This window comes from Gallinula chloropus, assembly GCF_964237585.1.
Source record: "Gallinula chloropus genome assembly, chromosome: 1".
Lineage (NCBI taxonomy): Eukaryota > Metazoa > Chordata > Aves > Gruiformes > Rallidae > Gallinula > Gallinula chloropus.
In genome coordinates this window covers 173,163,233-173,184,050 of record NC_140085.1, presented here as the reverse complement: position 1 = coordinate 173,184,050, position 20,818 = coordinate 173,163,233, and the positions used below count along the sequence as shown (strand labels likewise).

The 20,818-nt window shown below is 39.4% G+C and overlaps 1 protein-coding gene across 2 annotated transcripts in view; it reads right to left on the bottom strand.

Moving 5' to 3' along the window:
- The window catches only part of PCDH9 (protocadherin 9), a gene marked incomplete at both ends in the record, with an annotated part of 686,593 nt that extends 665,984 nt beyond the window's left edge, over positions 1 to 20,609 (bottom strand). For both annotated transcript variants that reach the window (XM_084272703.1, XM_084272704.1), the window contains one exon: positions 17,574 to 20,609. In XM_084272703.1, the coding sequence (XP_084128829.1) occupies positions 17,574 to 20,609 (3,036 nt within the window). The remainder of the gene's footprint in view (positions 1 to 17,573) is intronic.
- Positions 20,610 to 20,818: the final 209 nt, after the last annotated feature.

The window sequence follows — 20,818 nt, the reverse complement described above, 5'->3', positions numbered from 1 at the left end:
GATCTCAGTCTAAGCCCACCATATTGTTTTGGTAAGCTTCTTAACAAATACTTCTGTATATTAAACTGAGTATTTTCAGTATTCCTGGGAGACAGACAATTAGGTTACAAGCACTCACCGTACATAAAGCTTCACCTCATTCACCATGTGACAAGACAAAACACTACATTATTCATGCGATTACTGACAGTGTACTTATATTTCATAATTTATATGTATTAGCATCAAAAATACGTATGTTAGTACTTGCGTAAGTTACTTGTTTATGATCTGTGCTAGACTTGCTGCAGGTTTACGTATTGTATTTTGAACTGGAGTGCGTACTCAATAATGGCTTACAGAGTTACAGAACAGTTGGCAATTTCCTTTCGGATTTTTGGCAGAGACTGAAGTCTGAGTACAAGTGGAGGAGGGGAAGGGGAATAAATGTTTGCTTGTTTTAGAAATAAAAAGTGAAACTCTTTTAGTTATTACACTGGTAAAAATGTAATTTCCCAGGATCAAAGGAAGGAAAAATGAGAAGAAAAAAAGGATGCCAGTTTTAAGGAAGAGATGCAAGACCCTCTCCATTCCTCTAGAGGTAGCAACCCTTTCTACATTAGCCATCTTGCTTCAAATCAGGGATGTGGTCAAAAGTGAAACTTCTTTTAGACTTTCAAGTACTCTTAACTGGGCTTTTGCCCAGCATGCAGATTAGCATAATACGATGCCTGTGATAAAAGAAAGGTCCATGACTGCAAACAGCAGGAGTGCCTCAAGTCAGAATAGAGTTGCTTGAAAGAATTGAATAAGGAAGTGTGAACATTGCGTTTATTTATATTTGTTTTTATTAACAGCAAAGATGTGTCCCCTCAGACACTTGCATTCAGTCCAGGCATCTATCACCTGACTTTGTAAATGATGTTACGTAGCTTGCAGATGATTCTCAGAACCCAAGCTTAAAATAAGAAGTTTCAACTCAATTGAAATGCAAAGACAAAATACTGCATCCCTTTCCCAGCTGAGCTTCTATTTAATGTGCCAGATTAAGAAGCTTGCTCTACTTTACTGGATCAGAGTCAGCACAGTTTGTCCAAGAAACTCAGAGATAAGGGGAAAACAGGTCTTAATCAGGCAAAATTTTCAATAAAACAAGTGGGCATTTTTCCCAAGTAGGTTCTGCAGCATTTATCACAGTATTTTTGCCTCCACTACATCTGCAAAAGTGGATTGCTGCTTTCACACCTTTACTTTGGGACAGCTACCCCAATTCCAGAAGAGAGCACAACCAACCTTATCCCTTTATGACATTTGTTTTTATCAAGCTTTAATCAACTAGGAATCCCCCAAAGAAAATTCACACAGCAAATTGGAACAGCATAATCTGAAGGTCTAGTGGTTTTGGATTAAGGATAGTACATTGTGTTAAAACTACCTCATAAAACCACTAGAAATGTGATTCTATTGTCCCCTGTGCTTGGAAAATAATGACATATGGTTTGTAACCGTGCAAGTTCCTGTTAAGGTCTCAGGTAATCCTAACAAGTCTACACTCAGAAGTACTTTATCCTTTAAAACAATGGATGTAGCCTGATTTGCAGATTCAACTGTTTTCCTCAGTATACTCCTCAATATTCTTTTTCCTATAAATTCCATGCTGTCCTGGCCTGCTGTTCTTAAAATGTTGAAGTATCACAAACATTAAAACCTGAAACTCAATATAAGGATCTTGGAAATTTCATTCTGGGTAAGTTTCTCTTTAGACAATACCTAAAAATGCTGTCTATATGCCTAAGTAGCTCAAAAGTGGGCCATGACAGCAAGTGCCCAGGTAGTATCGGAAAACATCTCAGTGCACTTAAAACTACTCATGGCAGGTCACCCTGAGAACAAACTAAACCAAAAAGTCAGAGCTACAAATTATGTACACAGCTATAGCAAGTCTGTGCTTGGAAGAGCATCAGACAGGCAACTTGACAGTCAAACTGGTAACTGCGGAGGGGGACTGAACTCCAGTTTCCCTAACTCTTGCTATGTAATGTGAATTAATGCTCCATGTTAAAAAACAGGTTTATGCAAGAAGCTGAAAGAGAAAGATGGGTGCCGCAGGAAAGAAAAAAAATTCTTAAGAGATCTCAGAGTTTCCTGCAGACTTTTGGTTGTGGGAGGAAGAAAGAGGGATTATCACATAGACAGGAGGAGACAGGTTCAACTCTTGATTACAGGGAAAAAACTATCAGTGAAATAGCTGTAAATTCAAACATGTAATATTAATGGATGTGAAATCAGAATTGGGGTCAAATAGCCTTTACGCAGAGATACATGCAACAGAACAACAAAAACCCCAAACAAACAAAAAGAACTCTGAAAAAGCCTCCCAGAAAAACCCAAACCCAAACTTGGAAGTAAATGATATTAGCATCTTCTTGGCCTTTTTCCATGGCTATAAAATGGCATTAGTGTAAATGTGACTCAGACTTGGGAACCCTGGTCACTGTCGCAGCCAAGAGCCTAAGTGTATGAAATCTCCTTGGCTCTGCTGAAACGCCAGTGCTAAATTCTGGGAAATGATAACACTGATTCATCTCAAAACAGTCTATATATAACAGCAAGACTAGGCACACATAAAATTATGCACTATCTTGCCTCAAGGTTAGCAACATATTCCTAGTAGAAGGAAAAATGTTATTTTCATTCCCTGCAATCATGTGATAAATAGCTGTAGGGCAGATTCAGCAAGATCTCGAAGGTTGTGATTTTACAATATAATGAATGTATGTCTAGCTTTTTGCCACCTGAAAAAGCAGCAAAACAAAGCAGGACTTGTCAGTATTTTGCTGATGGCAGAAATCAGACAATGTCCAGAACCCTTTATGAGACACACTGCTACCTTCTTAACTAGTTTGATTATAACATCGACTTCAATGCTTCAACAGCTCGGCTTTCCAGCATATGGCATAATTGGAAGCAGCAGCCAGCAGGTATCACATGCGAATGGGAAATGTCTCCCGCCGGGTAACTACTGACTACAAACCAAATACGTGGCCTTGTGGGTAGGTTTGTGGGGGGAAAAAAGAAGAGAGGAAAAAGAATACTGAAAAGGAGAGAATCCTTAGATGGATGGGTGGAGCACCTGTGCAGGATGTGAGGCAAGGAAATTACCTGGAAAGTTCAGAAGTAGAAAGTGCAAAAAAAGGTCATTGAGTTTAGATGAAAAATGAAGAGATAAGACAATAGTAAAGGAACATTTCAAGAGGTATAAACCAACTATATTTCCAGATTGCTTACCTAATACAAAACAACAAATCTTAAAGGCATTTTTAAAGGAATGGTAACACTTCAGTTGAGAGGCATTTGAACCAGTGAACTATTTCAGTGAACTATATTTACATACCACACTTTAATAAAGGTGGGAGACAAGCACTGAGAAGTACATTCCTAGGAGCAGGCAGACCCAAACCACAGCTCAAAAAATTGGAGAAGGTGTCTCATGCCAGGTCTGCTCACCTTGCTTGTAAAGGACTGGCATTTGTTCCTATTCTATTCATTTATTGTTAAGATGGAGTAGACTCTGGAGGAAATGTTTTATTCTGATCATGCTTCCTATAAAATACTGTGTTTTACCGAAGTAAAAATTGAATACAGGCACATCTATACCATCACCATCACAACTTAATGGCCTGTGTTAAATTAATGTTTGATTTTGATGCTTCACATTACTCCACTTTGGGGGGGGATGACTGAGTTATAACCATTGTATGCAGCTGCAATCATTGATGCAGTCGTGCATAGTTTGCAAAATGGTAGCACCAACATTGATGAAGGTGTGCAAATGCATTTGAATTATACCAGTTGGTAATGCAAGCCTGGCAGGAACTTCTGGGGGCACTGCTGCTAATGTAACCTGGGATAAATGTTAAAAGTCCAATGAGAGCTCTACCTCAGCCACAGGACCAAATTGTACGGTTTTGCAACACAGTAGGGCAGAGGTTCGCTTTGCATCACTTTAGAAGTGTAAAAGGACCCAGAATAAGTACACATGTAACTCATATCCTCAAAGGCACCTTTACATTGCAAGGTAGCGTGACATGATTTTACATTGAAGTAGGTAATGCAGTATAAAATCCTGCTAATGATAAGGTATTGTAGTTTCACCTGTACATAGCCAGCTGAGATCAACCCCTGGTGTATTGTTCGGGGCTGACCTCGACCAGCTACATCAAGGTATGAAATACCTGCTTCTTGTCTCCACGAGGATTTTACATTCGGACAGATACCTCACAATAGCAATTTAGATGTAAAACACACCTTTTTTTTTTTTTTTTTTGTGGAAGATAAAGCCTTAACAAAAATGAGAAAAAAGGCACATCATGTTTAAAGAGTAATGAGTGTACGGCACAGTCCAAATGTAAATGAGATCAAGTCTAATTCAGTCAATCGAGCTGTGCAGAATAACACACAGCAGCTAAATTTGAACCTTCGTATTTTGTAAGATATCTAAGAGCAGCAAAATTTACAGGAGAAAAATGTCAAATAAACTGGCATCACAGGTATAAAAAGTCATCTGAATTTTTTGTGTTTACAAGATTGCATCTTCTGGTGCAGGAGTTAATGCACTTTGTGAAAGTTATTACGCCGTGGCTTATAAGCTTCAGCTGGATGTGGTGGCAGTTCAAATTTCATGACAGAATGCTAAGTTATCTTTGCTATTGAAAAAACTAATGAGGTGGTAAATAGTTGCAGAGCGATGTTACATGCAGTGATATGCAGGTTTCGTGGGTTTCTCATTATCTGTGTAACTGTATACACGTAAAAGTAATGAAAACCCAAAACAAGCAGCAAAAGCTTAAGGCTTTAAAACTTGAATAGAACTGTGTTAGTGTTTTCTAACGGAAATATGATAAATTTAGGCAATCTCAAAAAATGCCCCTCGATATTTCAGCAAGAGATTTCTGCTAGGTCTAAGGTCTCACGGGCAGTGCTTAGGTGAAGATCAGAATTAAGCTAACATAGCCAATTTATTCTCATGCTGGTTTTATTCTAGTCGAGGCAATGGCATAATGTTAAGCAGTCTTAAGGCTTCTCTTTGTTATGGTTGTTGCCTATGGCTTTTAATTGAAGGTGCTATCACAGCATCCCTATCAGACTCCAAATGTCATGAGCAGTAGCAAGCAGCAGCACACCGTGCAGAGGGATCTCCTGACCCCCAACTATCTTTAGTGAGGACAGCAGGAAGTAAGATATAACATTCTTCAGTAGCTAGAGGCTTCCTGAAATGAACTTCGACAGCACCGAACACAAGCCAGGCTTGTATTTAGCAGTAGGACATGAAAATGTTAAAAAAAATATCAAGTGTGAGATAGTGAATACAGAATGCTTTTTAATGTGGTCACCACTGATCCAAAGAATGAAAGCTCTGAAATTGGGAATTACTCCTGTGACATATTTATGACAGATAAAAATCATAAATGGCAACAAGAAGTACTTTGTCTGGAGCTGATCTGCACCATCTATAAAGCGTCTTAGTAGGCAATGCATGAAACCGCTCTGCTGAAAAGTGCTCAGCATGCCGCTTTAAACAAGCAGACTCAAGGATCACTGACATTCTGTATATCACAGCAGCACTGCCAGCTTTCTTATTAAAAGACTAAGTTTTCCTGCAAGTCCAGACATGCACACTGAGCTTTTAACCATTTTGAAATGTAAAGATACATAAATGTTTTCATCTCTCATCCCAATCTCCCTTTCAAATTGCTGAATTCAGGAAGCACTATCCAGTTACTGAGTTGCAGTCTCCACTGTTCTGCTTTGTGATTTACATTTTTTGCTGTTGTTTTCAGAATCAATTTTCCATCAGAAGCCTCAGTGAGACACCACACCTATTATGAATTGTGAATGCATTATGCCATCTGTGAGAAAAGCATGAACAATCTTATAAAAAAAGAAAAAAAAAAGAGCAAGCAAGAAAACCATGTATTAAAGAACTATTTTGTCTGCTTGTTTTAACTACGACAGATATGGTATGGCTACAAAAATAGGTGGTGAAATCCAGCAGGCTAGGGGATACTACAGCCTCGCACAGTACTCTAGCAGCTGTAGGTGAAGATAGAGAGGATTTTGGTTGTGTACGTCTATAACACAGATGTTAACTGCTCTGAAGGGTGATGATTCATACAAACCATTATGCCGTACAAAACTAGTTTCACTCCCCTGTAATGTGTGTCTAGGATGCCTATGTAATATTAATTAGAAGTGAACCAGTTTGGGCCAGTATGAATTGCAGGTGAATGAAACTACAAAACCAACCATCTCTGTTCGTCTTATACCTGCTTTTAGTACTTAAAAGTCCGCAAAATGAAATATCAGGATTTGACATCCAACTTAGGGCCAGATACATTTACTCCCTCAGTTCCGGTTATAAGCAGAAGGAACTGCCCCAGCTAAAATCTCTGCAAATTAATGGTTATGAACTTAGGCCCTAGCTTCAGCTCTGCAAAACCTTCAGCTCAGTTTTGCAATCCAAATGTAGTATGACACTGAGTTGCAGAGGGAAAATGAATGTTACATGTTGCAGGAATGGATTTTCTTTTCAGATATGTATTAAAAGCTATAAATTGTTCTAATTTGATTGTTTTAAATCTACTGGAACAATTCAAAACAAGTGTCTACTTCAGAAAGTGTTTTTACTTCCCGTATTATACTTCTATCCAGATTTGCTTCCAACTACTTCAAAACTTTGAATCTTAATGAAGCCAGTAGTCATTAGAAGTCCTTACCTATAGCAATGTGTGGTTATGAGTTGTGTGGGCCACATCAGATTATACACAAAACATGCCACTTCTCTACTGTGATTGGTCTTCATTTGAGGAGAAATCTTGCTTTCTGATATGCATACGTATGTTTTATGAAAATAAGTATGCTCTCAGAATTAAAGAGATTGAAAAGAGAAACAAGAAAGCACAGTGACAATATCTCATAAAAGAAAGAGATGTATTTAAGCATCAGCCAAATGACACCATTTTTCATATCATTTATAGTGGAAGCTTGAAGATTAAAATACTCCACAAGCCATTAGTCTCTTGGTACTCTGTGACGGATTAGAATATTTCTTAATCAACTGCTAAAGCACAGAAGAAGACCAAAGCCTAGATTGGAGGAAAGCCGAGTAATAGAGAAATCCAGAGATGTTCAGCAGGGATGCTATCAATAGACACATCACAGAACCACGGAAGTGCGTCAACTTCCTAAAATTCTTGGAAAGCACCTACCATTTTGACAATTTCGTAGTCCAAAATTTGAAACAAATCACCTTTAAGAAACAAAAGTTCTGATTCATAATTAGGGAAACAGATTTAAAATTATAAATTATGAGAATCATATTACTTGCTAAAGGTTCTGGACAGCCCTTTTGCCTGGAGGCACTTAGAAAGCCTACACATCTCACTCCGAAGTGGTCCTGCTCTACTGATTAAATATTATGGACTGAATGAAGTCTGTTGCAATGTTTTAATTCTATAGCAAAAATGAAGAAAAATGAAAGTAAGTTGATTAAACCTCATTCATACAATATATTTTCACATGAGACTGACATTCACACAATTAACAGTTGTAGTCACCTACAGCGTCACTGTCCACCTGGCCTGTACCAGTACTTTCAAAAGGATGGCCATCACAAGTCAAGACAGACCGGACTGGGGTGAACCAAAGGTGGCATCCCTTCACCATATCTATGTTGCTCATCTGTTTCCACAGTACAGGCAAGCATTGCCATTTTTGAGTCACTGTAGTTCGAGGAAGAAAAAAAGGGGTTGTAAAATAAAAATAAAATGCCAATCATAGTAGTGGATCACCTATCTTGTCTCATTTTGTATTTCTGCTGATTGACAACCTGGTGCTCTTGTAGCATACAAAGGCAAAGGAAAAAAAAAATAAAAATCAGGTGTTCATTTCAAACTGAAATGTTTGACAGATGTAACAGCTTTCTGCAATGAAACTGATGAAATCTCAAATAGGGAAGTCCATCTCCTGTACAGGGGAGAGATTAAATTCCAACAGGCAAGGTTTACTGTCCTTAGACAGATGCAGATTTCATTTATTTTTTTATTTATCTGGCAGTTGTTAAAAACATGGGTGATGGCAAGGGCTTTGCTATTGGGGCACAGTCTACCTCCTGCTGTTTTGGATGCCACAGACTTCAGTGTGATCCATGTTTCAGGATACTGTTGTCACAAACTCTAGGCGATTTCAAATTCTCTTCCCGGTAACACTGATATTTTGACCCATATTTTTGAAATGGTGAAAGTGAAGCAATCTGACAAGTGACTGAAAATTCATACAGCGATAAACATAGCTAAAACAGAGAGGTAAAAGAAGCATTTTTACACTATAATGCGAATGGCCAGGTACAACTGGGGGTAGAGATCAAGAGTTTACAGCTTCCTTCTCCTCAGCTCATACTCACAGAATGAGTTATCAAGGAACACGTAGCACCGAGAAGAACCAGAAAGACTTGTCACACCACCAAAACAAAATAATTGGTGTTTGCATGGCCTTTCTATGATAGACAGCTGTGTGAATGGCCAGATAACAATTGAATAGAAAGTCAGTAAGAGGCTTTCTGTTGATTCGGAAGCCTTTGCATTTGGGCCATAATCTAAAGACTTTCCCCAAGGCGACTGTGCACGTTATATATTTTTGTTTACATATATGCTATTCAAATGATACCTTTACTTAAAGAAATACATATCCTTAAAACCCTTCTCTTGACCTCAGAGAGAAAACCAGACTGGATCATGCTCTTCACTGGTGTGGGATGTATCTCACCAGACTGCATCCATCAGCTTCAGCTATTAGTTAAAACCAGCATATTTTCTTTAGGGTGGAGTAAACCATGAACTCAGTGCAGCAGACTTGATGTACAAACAGAACTTAGAAAAGATTAATCCCACTGTAATGTCAACAGAAGCAAAGTCAGGTACTGTGTGCACTGGTGCTACCAGATAAGTGTATCAGTGAAAATTATAAAAATAATACCTTTTGTGAACATAATTTCAGAAATTAGGCTAGATTCACAATCAGAAATTGGGCACCTAAAGCAACCATAATGTTCAGATATATTCATTACATATCTTCCTCCAAGGAGATGGACTGGCATAACAACAGTATTCCCAAAACCTACCACACTAAAAAGCTACTAAAACCAGGGCTTAAGTATTACTGCCTTTCAGGCTCTGCATGTTATTCTACACAGGAGGGAGGTGTTCTCTTAAATCAAAATTCACAGATCTGCAGCCTTTTCTGGTGCTCCCAGACTCCTGCCTCTGACACCAAACCTTCTGTTACAACTTTGTTGTAAAGTGCTGGTTGGAGAAGAGAGAAACTCACTTAAACCTCAGTTGTGAAAGTATTGCGCCATGAAGTTCAGTAGCAAAGCTTTTACTTCTCTTAAGGCACCTGAGTGAACACTCCCTATAATAACCTGATATATAGGTCATATGTAGAAACACATGTACCCTACAGATGCCTTTATATCAGAAACGCAACTGCCTCTGTAACCTTATGTGTTTTCAAGGAACACAGACTATAAAACAGAAATCTGCATCATTCAGGTTTAGCCATTTAAAAGATACTACTGCTAGCTGTCAACCAACAAGAGGCTGTAAGAATGGCAAATGCCATTCACAGATGAAATACAGGCTTCATCTTACTTTTTTTTGGTGGTTTAAAGACTGTACGATCATATAAAGCATAGGCTAAAGAAGCCCATTTGGTCAAAGGTAGTATAAAGGCAGGCATTTAATGGATTTTAATAATTAAGAAAACCAATCACCGAATTTTCGTAGCAGCAACTGTTTTGGGTTTTCAGTACATGAAAGCCTAAGAGGTACTCAGAATATACTGCAAAATTACAAATAGAAGTAGTTCTAACACTTAATTTGGATGTAAGTAATGAGGGAGAATGGATGACTACCAGTTTGAAACTATGAAGTGTTTTACAAATCAGTATCAGTAGCTATCATCTTTCAGATATTAGCCAGTGAGAATATGTAATTCAGTTTTTTTGAGTGGGGAGAGGTTGCTATTTTAAAATGCTACCTAGGACTTGTTTCTGTGAACCTGGAGGAGGACACAAAGGAAGGATGAAAAATCTGACAGCTGATCCGTCACAGTTTGTCAAATTCAACTCAAAATAAAATGATTCACTTGATTGCTAATTAATTTAAATATTTTTCATATTTTGGAAATATTAACTCAAGATCTTCTTATTGCTTTTATAAAGAAGTTATCATCAAGAAAAGCTGCAGATTGTGTTAATCAGCAGATTTACCCCAGTTTGGATTTAACTTCAAATGTCGAACTGTTAGTCTAAGAAAGTGTTCCTTATATTCCTCCTGTAGCAAGAAGTGTGCATATTCCCGAACAACTTACAAGTAACAATATTTGTGGCACAAAAAAAAATCAGTGTGGCATTTCACAAAAGAAATGGCAAAACTACAACATCAGCTGATAGGAAACTAAAGGCACTACACACCAACAAATCCTGACAAATGCTGTATTACTCAACTTTCCCTCTGTGCAACAGAAGATGCAAGGACAACCCATGCCAAGACTTTAAAACAAATCTCCCCCGCAACTTGCTAGTTGCAAAAGACACAGACACAATGAATGGGTAACTTTTGGGACAGGTGTAATTTAGACACCTCGGTACACCTACGAATCAGATTTTTAACCACCTTTGTCTGCATTATCACACATAATTCATGGTACTCACAAAAACTGAAAACTAAATTGAGAATGCAGGCCAAATTAAAGTCCAGATTCTATTTTTTTATAAGATCAAGATGAAATGAATACTCAAAATTATAGTGGCCCCAATGCTTCCCTGAATCCTTAGGTCCTAGAAATAATCTACAGAGGGTTTTTTTGACTACAACAATGCTGCTATACAAAACAATTTCATCTCCTTATTTATTTGACGTTTTCATAATCACACAACCAATATAGTAGTGCAGCAATACCAATTTAAGCTGTCTTCTGTCAGTAATGGCTATTTCTGTTTCCAGAGAGAGTTTATAACTCACTAGAACACAATCCATTACAACAAAATTAGTGCAATTATATTAGAAGGAACTTTTTCATATGATATTTTAGTTACAAAGGAACAGTTATGATGATATGCTTTTTGTGTCTAGACAAGCACTTAGGTAAGATGCTAAAGCCCCTCATGTTGCAAATGTCTTGCTAAAAGACTTCAATGGACATGAACAAAAGATACACACACACCCACACACACACAGAGTAAAATATGATAGCATCCTTTGATTTCTTATCTACAGCCTGGGAAAACCTTCTCCAGTCAGAGGAATGTTACCTCATGTAAACCCGAAATGAACCAATTAAATGCCCACACCAGTCTACTGGGGTACACCACTTCACAGATGTTCCACCACAGGCTAGAAAGTCAAAGCAGTAACAAAAGAAGAGTAAAGTAATACATGATTTTGTGTGTGTGTGTTTTTCCTTCAGCCAAGGCATGAACATTACAGAATATATGCAAGATGGTTGCATTCAAGTAGCAACCACGAAACTCCTCAGAACAGACCTTGCAGACCACTCTGATATTTCGGGGGAGAAGCGATACCGGAAATTTAGGTGTCGTCTCTAATTCCTGTTAGATCCTTCAGAACACGGTGTCGGCTACACTGTATATGTTCGGTGCAATTAAATTTTAGAGTAAGAAGATACAGCATCTCCTGAAATAACTGAAACTTGAACTCAGCTATTCTTGAACTGAATTTCCCTAGATGAGGATTGGTCCACGGGGTATTATGTATCCAGCCTCGTTCGGAGTATGTATAGACGAGCAGTTCTACTGCAAAAATAAGAATCCTAGAGCTGATGAAGCAGTGTTACTCAGGACTTGAAACCTGCACTCCAGACAGGTAGACTGTGCCTGTAAAGAGTTGCTGAATGTAAATGGGTCACAGTTTTCATATCTTTAACATCTGTTGTTTATACCCAAGAAAGCACATCAGGGGCAAGAAAATTAATTCCCCAATTGCTGTCAACCGAGTTAGGGAACTGCAATAAACAGCTTACTGTAAGCCTCTAGCTACAATAAAGTTGTAGTCGATAGTGTGGCTGGTATGGTTTTGCTCTGCTAGAAGAACAGATTCTTTGGAAGCAAAAACCTGAAATGGAAACTGAAAAGATCCTCCCTTGTCCCTATATACAAAAGAACATTATCACAAAATTCCAATAGCATTAAACTTTCAAGATCCAGCTCTCGCTCCTATGCGTGGCATAAATTTATTTGCATTTGTGAAACTTTGGCTTTGTACATGCAGGACAGATGAGACCTCAGTGATTCAGATAAAAATCTTTTGCATGGGAAAAGGTTTAAAGAGAAATGAAGCTTTTACTGTCTCTATCTGTATACACAAAATGTTCTCTACTCTAGTTTAGCATTTCTACTGTCACTATTGAAAATGGTATTATAGCTTAGGGTTATGTTCAGATTTCCATTATAACCCCCAGTTTTCACATGCTCTTAACTTTCTGAAAAATTCTTCTTTTCAGCTGAAATTTTCCATGCTTGGTCTCAGCTCAAAGATGAATTTCTTTAGACAGTTGAGCAAAATCCGTTAACCTATTTTTCAGTTATACAAGGATAGAAAAAAATACACTGTACAATTTCACCATTTCTAATATTTTAGTATAGATATATAGAAATATACAGAACTAAAAAACAATTGCATTTTACATGCAGATTTTTTTTTCCAGGTGACTTAGTCCTCACCCAAGAATAACATCCATGCTAACACATAAATAAAGCATAAAAAAAGAAACAATGGAAGCGTATTTTTTAATACTAAGTGGTAAAACAAGGCCACTAAAAATAATACCGCGCACAGAATTATGGAATGCTATGGTTACAGAATTTTAATATTTGCAGGTGACGTAGACTCTGCACTGCTGTTCCAATGCAGATTTCCATCAAGTTATGCACCTTGAAATTGCCACTTTCAGTGTATCAAATTAAGAGTCATTAATGTTTTCAGCTCTTCCTTTCTCTTACATAAACCCTAAAGTTACAAATTTAAACACTCCAGAGTAAGATAACATCAATTACATTTGCCACAGAAAGCTTAAGTGATGTGCATTGATCAGTGGGAGCCTGGCTACTTGTTCCCTGATCAGGCAAGAACTCCATTGACTGAAAAAAGGAGTAAAGCAAGCTCCATAGAGCTTATGTTATTGACTATATGATTAAAAATATACCTTAGTACAGAATGCATTTAACATGTCAATCAAGCCCCGAGTCCTTAAAGATTCTGCCATGAGAGCACAGAAATAAAAGGACAGTGTTAACATATATTTAGCTTTCCTGAACCTACTGGAACTGCACACATTTCCAAAAGTTATAGATTATCATCTCGATTCAGGAAAGTACTTAAGAGTCTTCTCACAGCTGTCTTTTCTTGAAGACAACATTGGAAATCTTTTGGACTAGGGATCTGCTTCAGTCCTACCACTTTAAATGAAAGTTAAGTACACGCCTAAATCCTATTTGATTAGGAATGAAGACTGAAGGTTTTACTCATAACCCATACTGATGCATATTTTTAAACCTGCCATTATTTGTCACTGCAGCACTTCAAATCTGATTAAATGAAGTTATTATAATTTTAAACTGGGAAAACCATGATAAATTGGCCCTAATATCTTTTATTATTTAATCTATTGTTAATCTAATGACACTGAGTAGGAGGTTTTTGTCTGTTTATTTGCTTTTTGTAAGAGGTGTTTCACATAGAAGAATACAACATGTCGTCTCCTACTGTATTTCTATGTAGCTGTTTGGTGTAGTGACTTACTAATTTGAAGTGCATTTTGAAGTTCAATCAAATACTGAAAAGAACACTGATTGAGAAGCCTGCATAGATTTCAGTATTTTTATGAGTCATAACACTGATTTTGGAAGCTTAGCTATACAAGCTGGTGGTGTGCAACATCCTTTCCATACTCCTAATTATGTGAATTAGCATTTAGAACAATCCCAAGTTCAAGTATTCAAAAATGCTCTTTTCAGAGCATCCACCAGGTTTACTGCAAGATAGGCACTTGAAGAAGGCTTTGGTTTTTATACTGGGTACTTCTGAAACATGAGCCTGTGCAATTCAAAGTGACATGTGAAGGCTTAACCACAGAATTTCCACTAAATTTATTGACAATTGCACAGAAATTGCCCAGCAAATAAGAAAAAGAAACCCAAAAAACAAAACCACAACAAACAAACATCAAAACCCTAAGAAATTTGTATTGAACAATCTCTTTTTGAACAATATTAATCTATTAATTGAGCAATTCTAAAAGCTTTCTGACTTAGGAGGCAGTTCTAACAGATTTCTAGGGCCAAGCTCCCATTAAAAGTAACAGGATTTTTGCTTGAATGAAGTCCAAACGTGGACTCCTGTCTCAGCTTTCAGTATTAATGTATCTTCGAGATACAGTACATGTGTATTTACCTTGGACTGAAATACACTGTAAGTAAAAACAGAGGATGCTTGTATTTCTTAAGATATACATTAATCCCATATTTCTTCTTTCCCTATCTTAACATCCTCCACAACAATTCCTGCACCCTTGGCAAACCACATAAAGAAAACTTACCAAATATATAGGTAACTAACTACAAATTCTAACATTAGATACAGAGAAATCACTTCTTTTTAACCTCAAGAAAACAGTACAGTGGCACGGAACTAAATATCTCTTCCCAAAGGATTTTTTTTTAAATGTTGTTGAGATACTGTGGCATTAGCACACAGTACTACTAATGAGTAAGATTTTTAAGTCTGAGTATTTTGCTTAAAGGCCATAACTGATCACAATTCTGAAAAACAAAAAATTATTAAAAAAACCCAAACGATCTAGGAAAGTATATTTAACTCCTGTGCCAATGAATATTACCTAAAATGCATCCTACCATTGCTGATTATACTCCTCTGGCCAAAAGTGACAAGGGGGCATAAAAAGATTATGTCCTTTAACACTCATCTTTGGGGGGGGGGGGGGGGGGGGAGGGTAGGGGGGGGGGAAAGAAGGACATTATCACCTTCCCCACAGAATAAAAATATACAAGCTCAGTTTAGATAACTGTCTACCTAGGAAACAGTTATATTTTCAGTTACAAACAATATTACAGCTTTTGCAGGGAGTAACCCAAATCGTATGATATGAGTTTCTGTCTGCTGACTTCAAAAAAGGATTCAATAAGACTTCAGTGGAATGTGAATCATGCCCATATACAGGTACAATGACTGATATTATTACTAAACTACAACATTATATTTAATGGAACAAACACAGGTAACTCTGAAAATGCTGCCAGTACTTTTTGTTTGGGTTCTCTTCCCTCCCCCGCCCCCGTTCAATTTCACCGTGTAAAGCTCATACATCCTGTCAGGTAAATCAGTTTTTGGGTTTTAACTGTCTCTAGATGCCGTAGGGGATTAAGTTCCAGTTTCCTAATAGAGTTTGGAAAGCTAATTTAAGCTAAATTAACATCTCAGATCAGAAAAGGAATGCGTGGGTTGGGGGGTGTTAGATTTTTTAACTAAAACTGGGGAGAAAACTTCAGCCGAGTAACCACAGATTATGCAGAGCTGTTCTATAAATTTGTTGGGGTGGGGTTTTTTTTTGGGGGGGGGTTATTTTAGTTGGTTCTTTTTTTAACTTACGCTGACAGTATGTATGTGGTGCCGTGTAACAGCCTGAAGACGGCCCCTGGAGTATCTACCCTTAAGGAAGGGTCCTCAGGAAGGTTAAGGCTTTGTGAGAACCTTCCGCCACATTTCCAGCGCCTGGTTGTAAGTACAAGTTGTTTCAGAGCCGTTACTTCAGCTGAAGTGCCTCAAAAGCGCTTGTTTTATTCTTAGCATCTTGTTAGCGTGACACCTTACAGACACCCGAAGTCAAGACACCGTTCTGGGAACGTCACGCTCATCTCAGAGGAGGCTAATGCAACAGCGAGAGGGTGACTCTACCCTAAACTCGGCTACTGTCAAAACCTCTCCGCAAAGACAAGCCCAAGATGTGTCTCACCCGACTCTCTTTTCAGATTCGCATCCCTCCATAAATTCAGACAAAACACCGTCACTTGGAGGGCGCAGGGCCAACGTGGGGGGGGAGAGGGGGGGGACGGGCGCGACTCCCCGCACCCGCGAAGCCGAGCGCTCGGGATGGGGGCCTTGCAAACGCGCCGACCGAAACCACTGGCCACGCCGGTGCAACTCTGATCAAATAAAAGGTTCTTTGGCTGTAATACCGGCTCCTTCCTTCCCGCCTCCCGCCCGCCCCCCGCGCCCCATCTTGCGCCCCCCCCGCCCCCAACCCCCTTCGCCGAGCTACCGCAGGGCTGGCAGCGGGCCAGCGCGAGCGGCGCGGTACCTCAGCGCCACCTACAGGCGCGGCCGGCGCGCTGGCTCCGCGGCAAAGGACGAGCGCCCACGGAAATAAATTAGACAGCGCCGCGTTTAAATCTTTATTAGCGGGGAATTATTAGACCTAAGAAAAACTAATGCTGGATTTGGTTGAAATATGAGTTCTTCAGCCTCCTAATCCCTCTTCATATGGCACATTTCACAGTTTAAAATGAGTTATGACAGATCACTTACGCGCTACCAGGATGAGAAAATATTTACAATGGGCTGGCTTTCTTTTTTTACTTTTTTTTCCCCCTCTTTTCCTTTTTTTCTTTCCTCTCTGCATAATCCAGCTGTATTCAGAGAACACATCCCTTTCCAAAGTATGCTTTGGCCACTATATATTTTTTTTTAAATTTTTGTTTTTTTAGTTAAATACGCGACAAACTGTCTACAAGGTACCAACTTTAGTCTGTTACAACGAAATCACTTTGAACTCAACACCGAGGAAGACTTCTGTATGGCTTAGTTATATCCTACCAACAAACCACGTGCTTCACAGATGAAGTAGCTTGGGAATTCGTCTGTCTATTTTAGGGGAGGGGGGAAAAAGTAATTAACCCTTTTAAAGTAACACTAAACTCAGCAAAGTTCCAAATCAGCTTGAACTATCAAAGAAACTCACGCCAACTCACTTGTAAATTTAAATGTACATATCCCTTGAATCTTCAAACAGTCAAATATCCTGACTGAGATTTGGCATTTAAGGAAACAGTTTTTCTTCTTCAATAACTGTTACATTTGGACAGTCAAATACTGGGGAGAAAAAAAAAAGTCCTTTTTTTTTCCAGTTTTGTTTATGCACATGTACATGCACATGCATGGATGCATAACAGTCCTTTAACAATCAGTATTCTTCAAAACCCAAACTATCAGAGGCATTTGGCAAATGCATGGTTAAGCCCCATGTAAATGATAAAGGGGTCAAGTTTGTTTCTGGGGTTTTTTTGGTGTTTTTTTTGTTCCCCCCATAAGATAACTAAATTAAATTAGACAGAAAGAAAAATAAAACCAAAACAACAACCCCACAACATAGTGGCACTTTTAATACTGGTTGATCGGGCACTTGTATGCAGTACTTATAGACCAGTAAAAGTGCTCGTTTACCTGTCTGGTGTGTAAGGGGCCCTTTGTCTTGAAGCCTCCTTGGGAACTGCACTCTGAGGCACTGAAGTGATCTGAACTAGTGGAAGAGCGTTTGGAAAGGGTGTCACAGCCACCAACAAAGGTGTTGTCCAACGGGAGTTCCTGAATCACGTGGTGCTTTTTCACTGAAACTGGAGTGTCAGGTTTGAGATGAAAAGCAGACTGTGGAGAGGCAGATTTGTAATGCTTGGCAAGATCAGGACTGTTAGGCTTAAAGGTTGTTGGTGGTGCTGTGCCCCAATCAAATCTTCCTATACTTTGCTCCTCCAGCTCTGCTGGAAGGCTTATTGTCCCGTTGATAGGTTCATGAACTGCATCATCAGGTTTGGACTCCTCAATGGTCACAAAGTTCAAAAGAGAGCTCTTTGGAGATTTCCTTTTCTTCCTTTTCTTTTTCTTGTTTTGCTTGTTCTCCTGATTGGGAGACATCCACTCAGCACCTTGCTTGCTCCTCTGGGCGGCTTTGAATCTGGATGCGTGTCGACAGCGAACAAGAACTGTGACAAATATCACAACTATGACAACCATGGCACCTGCCACAATGGCGATCATGATCGTGAGATAGTCCTCGTTTTGGTAGGGTTGGCTACTGTCCCCTATGTTCCGGTCCAAAGGTGTTTCCATAGTCCTGCGTATCAAGTCATAAATGTAAGACGCGTTTCCAGCAGTATCATTTACATACAAAAATACAAGCACAAGAGTATGCAGGGATTTGGGATAACCCAAATCACTTATGTTGACAACTAAGCGATGCAGCCCCACGTCGTTAGGAGTTGGTTTTTCTTCCAGAGTGATATTACCTGTCACCGGATCAATCCGAAACAAACCCTTGTTATTTCCGCTTACAATAGTGTACTTAAGCTCGGCATTCATTCCAGTGTCTATATCCACAGCAAACACTTCGGCTACCACCGATCCAGGAATCGCTGAGAGTGGCACTAGCTTAAAAGAAGTATTAGAAGGCGGGTAGATGACAACGGGGCTGTTATCGTTAACATCCATGACATTTATGGTTACTTTTGCGGTAGAGGAGCGAGGAGGTTGCCCTCCATCTACTGCCTTAACATCAAAGGTGTAGGAGCTCTGCTGTTCTCGATCAAAAGAAACATTGGACTTTATAACTCCAGAGTACGGATCCAGCACAAAGTTTTCATTGTCATTCAGGATGGAAAGGGTCACCGCTTTGTTTTCACCGGCATCCGCATCGGTCACTGTGATCACTCCTACCGTGCTATACTTTGGTAAGTTCTCCGATACGAAAAACTGGAAGTGATTATGAGTAAATTTGGGACTGTTGTCATTTTCATCCAACACAGTAACAATTACAGCTGCTTGACTCTGCAAAGGAGGGGTGCCATTGTCGCGGGCTGTAACAGTGAAAATGAAACGTTCCTGCTCTTCTCTGTCAAAAACTCTGGAGGCTGTCAAAACTCCTGTCTTTCGATCCAGATCGAAAAAGGAGGCATTAGGGCCAAGCTGATAAACAATGTCTGCATTTTTCCCACTGTCTTCATCTGTGGCACTAATAGTTGTTAAGTATAGACCACGCCGGTTGTTTTCAGAAACTGACAGCTCAATTACAGGCTGGCTGAAAATCGGAGGGTTGTCATTTTCATCCTCCAGTTTAACTCTTACCAGGGCAGTCTGGTTCAAACTGGGCTTGCCAGAGTCAGAAGCAACAATTTTAAAGCTGAATTCTTTGGTGCCCTCATAGTCCAACAAGGAAGAGGTCTCTAACAAATACTGGTTGTCATAAACCGCCTTCAAGTGGAAGGGGACCTCTCTCTCAATGAAACAGATCACTTTGCCGTTCACATCAGTGTCCTTATCTGAAACCGTAATTAGGGCGATCTTTGTATTGATGGGATCTTTCTCAGATAAGTACACTGTGCCATTGATGGGACTTATTATGTACCTGAGGTCTATGTTAGGAGGGTTATCATTTACGTCAGTGACATTGATGGTAACAGTTGCCCGAGCTGGTGTAGAGCTACCATCACTAGCCAGCACTGTCACTTTGTGAATAGCAGTCTCTTCTCGATCTAAGGACCTCTGAACTGTGATCAGCCCTGTGGTGTTGTTTAAAGCAAAAAATCTTTTGGTTGCAGGGGCGACTTGGGCTCCAAAAATATATCTGATTTCTGCATTGCTTCCTATATCTGCATCTGTAGCATGAAGCTGAATTACGGAGGTACCTACAGGGGCATTCTCTGGTATATGAACCTCTACTTGACTCTCTTTAAACACCGGCCTGTTATCATTGACATCACTTACTGTGACTTGCAGGATGGCTGTGCTGGATTTCTGGGGGGTGCCTCCATCCTCCACTTTGATTTTCATCACGTAGGTGTCCTTTTGCTCTCTGTCCAAGTTCTGCTGCACGATCAGCTGAGGCCATTTCTCTCCTTCAGGAGTTTCTACAATATCCAGTCCAAAGACACTCTGCCCGTTTAACAACTCGTAGTGCTGCACACCGTTGAAACCTGTGTCAGGATCTGTTGCTGATGGGATTGGAAAGCGACTGTTGATCAGAGTGTTCTCTGGGATGGAGATATTGATGACAGGGGATGGAAACATAGGTGCATTGTCATTAGTATCCTTTACAATGATTTTTATTTTGATCAGCCTAAAAAAGTCATTGGGGAGAATCACCACTTCAAGTTCAAAGAAACATTCGTTTTCTTCTGCATAGGAAGCTCCAGCACAGAGTTTTTCTCTGTCTATTCTGTTAGATGTCGTAAAGATTTCCCCGGTGGTACTGGACACTTTGACCAGAGGGGCATCCCCTGCTTTAGACACCAGTCTGTAGACAAGGCTGGCACTGGTCCCCGTGGCAGCATTGATGTGAGAGATGTTCAGGTCCTTTGGTATGTTCCCTATGGGTACGTTTTCAGGCAGCTCCTCTCTAATAGTGTAAATAAGTTCTTGAGCTATAGCAGAATCCAGCCTTAAACAGGCAATCAAAGCGGCCAACAGGTAAAAATCCCTCAGGTCCATGATAATGTTTTTATTCTCTTTTCCCAGATTTTAGGACTTAAAGGTTTCCAGAGAGGAATGATGCGCGATTTGCAAGAGGAGGCATGCATGGACTGCAGGATGCATTACATCTCATTTCTTATTTGGAGACAGCACTGTCAACACAACCACACAGAACAGCATTATTGGTTTTTTAGGCATGACAAATTCACAACCTCCAACTACTACTT